We start from the raw sequence: 10,143 nt of genomic DNA, 5'->3' as shown, positions 1-10,143 counted from the left end.
ACATTGAACTGTTTGGATGCCAGAATACACATCATGTTTGGAGGTCAAATGGCACTGCACATCAGCCCCAAAAACACCATACTGACATCTGGTGAAAATTTCATGTCATTAGCACCTCTAGTAATATATTTACTGAGAAAAATGGTGACGTGTTCAATACTTATTTTACCCGCTGTAAAACATCCAGCTTGTTTATATTTTTATCTTTTTTGTTTAAACCCAGCTGACAGAAACAGTTTCTTATTTCTGTCTTTATCTTCCACGCGGCTCAACTCCCTGAGCGATGGTGTCATCTCATATCAGCTGATTCTGACGTGTCGCTGTTGTCCTGGCAACACGCCCCTCTGGTTCTGGCTCGCACCCCGAGCGCCGAGGCAGGATGGGACCTTTTTAGATCAGAGCTGCTCGGGTCAAAGTTCAGACATTCAGATGATTTATTCAGTCTGGCTGATGTGAAAATATGAATATGAGGTGGAGAAAAACAACAAAATGACACCTTTTCTTGATAAAAATCGCAGTAAATTGTTTATTTTCTATTTTGCTCCGTAAATCCTTATTTATTCCGGTCACTTTGCTCCACCTTTGTCCTTCTGGCAGATTTCTCAGCAGGGTTGTCATCCAGCATGACGGAGGCCTTCAGACACACTGACAGTTCATAAATAAATGAACGAAAACACCTAAAATCAATTTCTTTTCTCATTTCTACTGTTTCTTTGTGCAAGAAAACAAGTGGATGTATTAATGCTTCTCTGCTGTCAGTCAATTCTGCTCAATTTGTTAAAGATAAAAACACAAAGAGCTAAAAAAACACGTCAGGTAGATTGATGAAGCTGCAGGTAAAAATAGCCTCTGTGTCAAATAAAGAGCAAAACAAGAAAATGAAACGAGACATGAAGATGGTTATAAAAAACAGAGACTATCAGATTTAGTCACATAAAAGAGAAAAGCCTTTACAGGGAGACAAATCAAAAAGAAAAGAAGAAGATGTGCTCTGACAGAGGAGCAGATGGAGGGAAACGGCAGGGACGTGAAAAGGGGCGGAGCCAGAAGCCAGGACAGGTGTAGTGAAAGGTCAACACTCCTGTGATAAGGCGAGCTTGGACAACACACTCGCAGCGAGTGGAGTGCTTGTCCACACGACGCCGGTGCACTTCACCGTGCGAGCGGCACACTTCACCGTGCGAGCGGCACACTTCACCGTGCGAGCGGCACACTTCACCGTGCGAGCGGCACACTCAGAGCTGTGCACGAGGACGGAGACGTGACCCAGCAAAAGGCCTTAAATAAACTGAAGGCTGTCAAACATGAAGAAACATCTGAACATGTAAAGCTGAAAAAATGAATCACTGAGTGGAGGGATTATCAGTCAGGTTGCACCGGTATCTAATGCACATGAGTCAAAGTTAAGGTCCGCAGGCCAAAGGTGGCCCACCACAGCATTTTATATGGCCCACAAGAGCTTCAAAAGTTGATAAATACTTACTGTTAATCAAATAGTTGACATGACGGCTGTGAGCCAACACCCTGTTTGGTCGCCATCTTTTCGCCTCCATGTTGTCACTGATGCTAACGGTGGGCGGGGCTTACTCTAGTGGTATTATATAAACTCTTTGATGTGCTTAAAAATAGCAGGCTTCGGTTAAATCTACATTTCTCTACATTTTCACCAGCCTCTTCAGCTGCAGCCCAGTTGTACTGGAAAGTGGGAATTTCCCACTTAGAAGTAATTTAAATTGGAATGCCCACCCAGTGGGAATTCCCTGTCGGAAAGTGGGAGATTTCAGAATTAAAGAAGGCGGCCACTCATGACTCATTAGTGAGTAAAGGTCTTTATTTTTCTTTTTTTAACATTAATTTCTTTAAAATATAAAATAAATTTATATACAATAAAAATACAAATCACAAACAAAATGAAAGGCGGCAGTAAGAAAAAGAATATTATAGTTTCTGTGCCTTTTTCCTCCCAAAAATTAATATTTTAAACAATAACACAATTTCCTCAGTATTCATTCATGTAAAGCAGCTTGTTGTTGTGAGAAGCAGGAAGTCAGAGTCACCTGAGCAGCAGTCACTTCTAAAGTTTACCTGTAATCCTTTAAAGTGTCTGTGACATACATGTTCTTCAAATACAAAAAATTTCAAAGTAAACATTTTATATTTAAGAAAGCCGGAACAATACACACAATTTTACACATTTTGTCCCTTAACTGGCATATTTTGAACCTGACTCAGCCAAAGTGAAACAGGAAGTGACATCAAAGGGGAACTCTTTAACAAAGAAAACGCTCTGGTCTTTGTTTATTGAAACAATATTATTTAAACTCTGACTCTTCATCATCTCTCTGATAGAGACTCAAAATAATCTTAAGAAACATCAGATTCTTCTCCACAGTCTGTGTTGTTGGCTGTTGTAGCAACGCTCTGTTCACATGCAGACATTCCCCTTTGACATCACTTCCTGTTACTTCACAGGCAAATATCTCAACAACTGTTCATCTCAGCGGCATGAAATTTCTTTTGCAATATTTTGTCAATGACATCTTTTCAAAAATGCATTCATATTTATTACAAAAATTTGACGTCACAGGCACTTTAAAAAGATGTTCAGAGCAGGTCTTGCTGCTCAGAGACGGTTTTACTTTAGTTCCTCTGTGTTTCTGGAGCTGCTGACATCACAGTTGCCACTCGTGACATTTTCATAAATACGCTGTGATATATTAGTAACTGCTTGTTCTCTGACCAGTCATTTGTCTGACTGACGTTTTGGAATGAGCTCTGATGTCTCACACAGAAACAACTTGATCATTTCTGCCAACTTCTGCCCGTGTGTACAGTTTATGTATTTTTCTCTGTGTGCACATTGTGTGTGTGATTACATGTGGAAAAAAAGCATGAGTCACCACATTTCCCCTGTGCGCTCGCGTGAAGTTGCACATTAGTCTCAGTCAGAGCCGTGTGTGTTTATTTATGTGTGTTTGTGTGTGTGTGTGTGTCCCCGATGGCTTCTATCTGTGGAAGTGCAAAGATGAATGGAGCCCCGTGAAGCAGTGTTGATTACACAGCCTCTTTCCTTCCTCCTTTGTCTTTCTTCTGCACAGAATGCAGAAGAAAGAAAGAAAAAACAACAGATGCAAAGAGAGCACATGATGAAGTCGAGGACGGGGCAGTAGGGAGTAAAGAGGAGATCTGGAGACTTCAAACAAAAGGACATAAAAAGCATTAAGGCTGGGAGATGATTTAGTAACAACATATATCATAATAGGCATAAACACATCTGATATAATACTGATTTCACTGGTTATTAACTGCTAACGGTTGATAACTTTCACATAAAATAAGCTGGGACCAGGAAAGCTAAGACTCACCTTCAAAATAAAAGCTTCCAGCTGCTAATAGATGACAAATACCCACTAAAAAATAAAATAAAACATAAAAACCGCTCAAGCTTTATTTTGAAATCTGTAAAACGGGTTCCTTTCTCCCTCTTGTTGGTATGTAGCAATAAAGCGCAAACTATCTAAACTCCTTCAAAGGGTTAATATGAAATTAATTATAGATTTAGGACACTGTTACCCTGAAATGAAGCATCTAAAACCTGAAGAGAGATGCCCCGCCCCCGACAGCTGCAAACCTGCAGCTGATCGAGGTAAGCTAGCAAAAAAACCTGTGGAGTAACGTGTAGCAGTTTCATGTCTTGCCTCATAGCTTCAAAATAAAAAAGAACGAACTGGAGTGAAAGGAGGAAACGATGCAATGGCTCGAGAGGAAATTGTGGACAACAGAGGAAAGGTCACCAGTTTGGTAAAATTTCAGATATTTTAAATTCAACAAGAGTCAGGATGTTGTCTAAAACTAACCAATAATTATTGATACTGACCGATATGAAACGGTTTTTCAGCCACATCGCCCAGCCCTAAAAAGGATAATAAAACAGCAGACGGAGTATTTTTTTACATAAACCTGTGAGGGGACACGGGGGCATTTTTTTCTTTTGCGTTCCTACGCAATAGTATTGCGTTACTTAGCAATACTTTTTGTGTTCCCTCGCAAAAGTCGTTAATCACTGTTGTGCCTGACGGTTTATTAACAAACTCACATGTTCACCATTAGCGAGTTAGCCAACTACTGTACTTCAGCTTTGGAATGAATATACCAGGCAACATCAATGCAAATTTCACGAGCTTGTGGCGATGCATCCTGTTTTGGTAACCGGATATTTCAAAATAAAAGTCTGATTTTATTCAATGTCACGGCTCCTCCTCTGATTGGAAGGAGCAGTGGCCTTTGAGTAATGGGAAGCGCAGTGATATAATCAGTGCTCCACTAACCATTTCTCTCTCACTGCTCCTCCAGGTAACTCCTTGGCTTTTTGTTCTAGGTTGGATTTTGAGTTTATTTAGATTTATGTTAATAATAAAAATGTTTACCTTGTCTCCCCTCATTTTTGTTCTGGGCCATGGGCAGGCCTGTGACAAATGGGGGCTCGTCCGGGATTTATACTGTTGGACGTTGTTTTGTTTTTACTGTTTAATAGGACTACAGATGTAAAATTAGCCTTAGGCTAAATCTGATGGAATGCATCAAATTATGTTTTAATTGCACACTGTCCCGAATAAATAAAATCATTCATTCATTCATAAAAAAAAAAAATTTGCTTGGGAATGCAAAACAATATTGCGAGAGAATGCAAACGTTTGTGAAGTAACACAAAAAGTATTGCAAGGTAACGCAAAGATATTCAGTGGGAACGCAAAAGAAAAAAACATACCCCATGTCCACTCCCGGGCTCCGTAATTTTTCTTTTCTGGTTTTATAAGATGAAAAATAAGTATTTACAAAAACAGCTATGTTTCCCCCCACATTCTGTATAATTTGACTGATTGTCAATTTATATCTTTTACACTGATGATCAGGCACGTTTTGGCTTCTTTACACCTATTTCAGTTCCTTTCTTTTCTTTGTGATTTCTTTTCGAGCCACTTCAGACAAAATGTTAGCACAGAGGAGGTGTGAGAATCGTGCAGGAAATGTGAGACCGTTTGATAAATCCAGTGATAAATGTGGAAGTCAGAGCAGAAGAATTAATTCTGTGAAAGATGGACTCCAAACAGTTGAAACTGTTTCACTGTCGTCTTTTTGAAACTTCTGATTTCAAAATAAAATTCACGTGTATTGTGTGTGTACATATGCTACACGCTACTTGTTCCCATCTGCTTCATAAACAGAACGGTACATTTTGACAGCATTTGTGTTTAATTATATCCATACATTTATTAAAATAGCAGGGATTATGACAAAATTAGTCTGTCTTTGGTGAATTATTTTGAAAATACGGATGTTGTGCTTGTTCCTTTTCCTGCTGGTGCGACGTGATCTTTGTAGATTGACTCCGATGCAGCTCCGGCAAAAATAGGATTGAATCAAATTTTGGCGGATCGCCATGCAGAGCCAGTAGCTGTGTTTCCATTACAAACGTGCGCAAAACTTTGTTGATATTCTGTTAATGTCGAAAACACAACACAACTGCAGTGTTTCCATTAAGTAAGAAATGTTATTAAAGTCACGTGAATACGTTTGTTCTCATGATAAGTCATTACAAACATGGCAGCGATGGATGTAAACACATAGCATGTTGCTACCACGACACTAGCGCTCATCATCAGAGGAGACGTCGGCGTCTTTTATCGAGGCTTTCCAGAGACAAGTCCCTACTTGGGAGCGGCTACGTATGCTGTGTTTTTGGGAAATTGTAGTCGGTGAGTTTACTATTTTATACTACTTCTGTGATATTACTACTACTTCTACTTCCTGTTATCTTCTTCCTCATCGTCTTTTTCACCAGTAGAAACAGACGGTTGTTGATCACGTGACTCCTGTGATGTGAAAAAAGTGTTTCCATTGCAGTTTTGCGAAAAACACCAATTTCGATACGGCTGAAAAACCACCTCATCCTAGCGCAAAAACATTTTGTCGAAAAACTTTTTTTTTTTCGAAATTGACGTGTTTCCATTGAGCAAATTTATTTTCGAAATTCTAATTTGCGCATTTTCATGGTCAATGGAAACACAGCTAGTGTAAAAACTCTCCTTGATTATAATGGTTGTGTATTTGCTGTGGAGGTCGGACCAGAGCGGACCAGACTGGAGTGGAACTGCATCCAGTGTAAATCGGTGAGATCTGTTGGTCAGACAGTTGTCAAACCAACAGAGTTTGTTCAGACAATAACAGTGTGAAGTCTCTGTAATAAAACCTCATGAGTATTAAGAGGGCTGCACAGTGGTGTTTATTATCCAAAATTTCAAAGATATCAGCTTTGTGACAACATCTCAGTTGCAAATGAAAGCAAATACAGGGTAGATTTCATCATTTTATTTTAGTTTCAAACCTTGAGGTGGTTTGAGGTCATCCTGTGTTTCATTATTCATTTCTGATCATCTTAGCAGAGCCGCCTGGTTGTTGTGAGGACACAGGCAGGAAGAGACGCTGTAAACTTGTGCTGCCCTTCATCGCTTCCACTGTCTCCTGGCCACACCCATATTCTCTCATTCACCTCCTGATTGGTGGAGCTGCCACCAACAGTCTGCTGCCTCTCCTTCCTTCCTCTCCTCTCCATCCTCCCCCCACTCCGTTCTCTGCCTCCTGCCAGTGAATGAGTGCTCAGGCTGGAGCTGGACAGCGCTGCCTCTCTCTCTCTCTCCTCCATCTCTGCCTCAGTCTGTCCTTTCCTGTCTTCGCAGACAGAGGAGCATCGGCAACGAGGGAGGCAACACGTAGAGGGGAGAGGAAGTCGACAAACCTTTCTTTATTATTAATTTTTTTTATTCTGAGGAAAGGCACAAGCTTCTGAACATCTCCAACAGCTGCAGACAAATCTGAGGCGAAACAGTTCAATCTGGAAGGGAAGCAACAGATTGCCCTTTGCCTGCAACTGTTGCTGCAACTGATGTCACTCCAACTGATCTGCTTTACGAAGACAATCTCTCCTTTGCTCCGTGCGAAGCAGGAGGTACGGATGATGCTGGGAGGCAAGGATAAAAGTCTGTGATTCAGGAGGGAGATCACACGGTTCATGTTGGGTGTGAACATCACCTTCGGTCCTCCTCCTCCTCCTCCTCCTCCTCTCCTCCGACATCAGGACCTGAAGCTGGATGTACAGAGAGAGGACGTTAGCCTGACACGCAGACTTCACAGAGTTCTGCTGTGAATTAAAAACATCAACATCGAGTTGAATTAGCGTAATGACACTGGTAAGACCCGTCAATCTCAGCTCTGACTTCTGAGGACCTGAAGGGTCGGAGAGGAAGATGCGCACGAGGGTCTGCAACAACAAAACGAGATGAATGAATCAGAGAAACACAGCCGTGCCTCAGAAAGTCAAAGGTAGAAACAAGAGAAACCGTACAGAAAGTGAGCAGGGATATCTTCTAGGATGTTTGTGAACGAGTGGAGCTCACATTTTGTCTGATATTTAAAACAAGAGAGAAATATAAAAATCTCTGAGGTGCTGCAGGCGCTGTCGGAGTCGTGGCACTTTGGTTTTCGACTCTTCTTTTCCGGGGTGAAGCGGATCTGCCGTGGGGGGCAGCTGACAGCCATCCAAGACGCCGCGAGCCGTACTCCGCGTGAAGAATGCCCAGCCGCGCCTGGCCAAGCCGGCCGACCCGGGCCCGACGGCGGGGCTCTACATGGAGCGCTCGCAGAGCCGCATCAGCCTGTCGGCGTCCTTCGAGGCCCTCGCCATCTACTTCCCCTGCATGAACTCCTTCGACGAGGACGATGGAGGTGAGTGGGAACCAGTGCCGACGTGGACCTCGAGGCGCATTTTATGTTTTCACTTGTCCACTGCTGACAACTTCCTCCCAACCTGTGACCGTCAGGAAGGAACAAACCGTTCAGTCGAGCGCAAACTGAAAGCAAACAATGAGTTTAACAAGTTCTTGTCTCGTTGCTGCAAACACAAACAAAAATAAGACGCCATCTTAGATAATTAGAAAAAATAATAATGAAACAGTTAACGACAAATTTATTGAATGTCTGACGTTGATAGTAGAAAGTGTTGATTTGGACAACAGGTTTGCTTTTGCCTTTTTCTAAATTAATCATAGGTTTTAGGTGAAATAACGACTCTTTGAAGCTTTGACCAAACCTGATGTTTTTACATATTTTTAGTTTTTTTTATACTCGCAACAGAAAAGGCTAGCTTTAGCAGTTTTTCCCGTAAATTTGCTTGCAAATATGTGACCAATTCTTCAAACACAGAGTCAAACAGCCTTAAACTATGATCTTTCTCTCAAATTCAACAGTTACCTTTAAAGATCTTTCAGAATTAAAAAATACTTGCATAGATCAGTTGTAGTTTTTATAAAACTTAGTATGAACTATATATTTACTAGGGGTGCAAGAATACATGTACCTGTATCGAACCGTATCGAACAGTGCTTTAGGTTCAATACACACTTGTGTCGAACAATACAGATTTTAAAAATTTACTTTATCAACTTGTCTTCTGAAGATGCTCTGTGTTGAAGGATCAGTGGATCTGTGTTCGACTACTCCACCTAGGCTGCATGAGCCCAGATCCACTGAGAAACTTGCTGTTTCAGCAACATTTAATTTAAAAACTGTACCTTTGAGGTTAAACAAATGTTCATAATTAATTTAAATAAATTACAAGTTAAAAGGGGCATGGACATTTCTCTTTTTTGTATTGAAAAAATATTGAACCGTGAGACTAAAGTATCGAAATGAACCGTGAATTTTCTGTATCGTTGCACCCCTAATAATTACATGAATATGGTCTTTTTTTTGTCCTAAAGTGTAAAAATAGTAATAAATGTTAATATTTATTATGCATTTTTAGTTTTATAATGTTCCCCCATACTTTCCAGAAAGGCCCTCCTTCAACAAACTTGAAGCGGCCCACGGGCCACCAGTTGAAAATCACAACTGTAGCAGGTTCTGCAGCTCCAGACACATTTTTTTCTCATGAGCCAAGGAGCATAAATGTCTTTGTTGATTGTGACGGTTGCAAACCTCTGGGTAATGTAGATAAAAATAGGTCACTGAGTAATAAAGTAGTAATAAAGTAGTAATAAAGTCAGTTTCCTGATAAACTGTGCATCAGTGCAGCCAGTAGGCCTTTAAACAGCAGCAGCTTCACGTCTGATTCTCTGACGAGAGAATCAAGTTTGTCCTGGGATTGGATGCATCTGATGATGTAATGCATTTTGATCCTCACTGATATTATTGCTACATTATATTCCTCCTGATTTCCTGTCACGCTAATCTTGTCTGGAAAAAAAAACCCTGCAGCAGCAGATTAATTTTCTAGCACAGCCTGACGTAAAGGATGAAAGCAGCGAGTTTTAGAGTGAAACGTGAACACGTGGTCATGAACAGAATGTAGCTCAGGTGCAGTTAGCGTAGCATAATCTGGTAGTTTAGCTGCTCCTGATGAGGTCTGAGAGGCGAGCCGGGTCAGGAGCAAAGAATCGCAGAAATATCTCGGTAAGAAGTGGCGTCATGACTTTCTTCACACTCAAAGCTTTTTTAAATCTGTCCAGCTGAAAACTCAAACAGGTTTCAGGGAACATAGTGGAGTTGTTCAGTTTTAAAATATTATTCAACATGAAAAACATCCCATAACTCATCACAACACAAATATAATCTCTCCTGCTCAGCAGGCAAACTTAAATAAGTTATAAAGTGTCCAGAAGGCAGAGCAGAAAGCTGAGCCTGGTGTTGCAGGGGCAGAAACATGTCAAACTGCATAATTATCAGGATTTTAGCTTTGATTAGCTGAGAATAATGCTAAAAAAAGGATTTTAAGTTCTTTATATTCAGAGTTTCTCAGGAAAAGAGAAACCGTGTGAATATCTTTATTTTCCTGCAGACACAAGGTGCTGAAATAATCGTCACTGCTCATTGTTACAATATTTTTTTAGAACTGTCAAAGTGACAAGAAGTTGGTGCGATAAAATAATCTGCAGGTTATTATCACCCGAATCTGCAGATCGTCTTTCTGAGCTCAGACAGACATCAGCTGAGTTATATTCTGCCTTTGGAGAATATTGTGACCCTCATCATGGCTCCTATCTTAACACACACACACACACACACACACACACACACACACACACACAC

General features: G+C 40.8%; 1 protein-coding gene across 1 annotated transcript in view; it reads left to right on the top strand.

The window, feature by feature from the left end:
* The first annotated feature begins 6,452 nt into the window (after positions 1–6,452).
* Positions 6,453–10,143, top strand: part of rims4 (regulating synaptic membrane exocytosis 4) — a 44,259-nt gene continuing 40,568 nt past the window's right edge. Inside the window, exon 1 of the mRNA XM_014023962.1 lies at positions 6,453–7,782. Coding sequence (XP_013879416.1) covers positions 7,686–7,782 — 97 coding nt within the window. The 5' untranslated portion in view covers positions 6,453–7,685. The remainder of the gene's footprint in view (positions 7,783–10,143) is intronic.

The sequence above is a fragment of the Austrofundulus limnaeus genome, unplaced genomic scaffold (genome assembly GCF_001266775.1).
Source record: "Austrofundulus limnaeus strain Quisiro unplaced genomic scaffold, Austrofundulus_limnaeus-1.0 Scaffold399, whole genome shotgun sequence".
Taxonomy (NCBI): Eukaryota; Metazoa; Chordata; class Actinopteri; order Cyprinodontiformes; family Rivulidae; genus Austrofundulus; species Austrofundulus limnaeus.
Note: the sequence above shows the minus strand (reverse complement) of the source record. Positions and strands in the feature narration are given on the sequence as shown.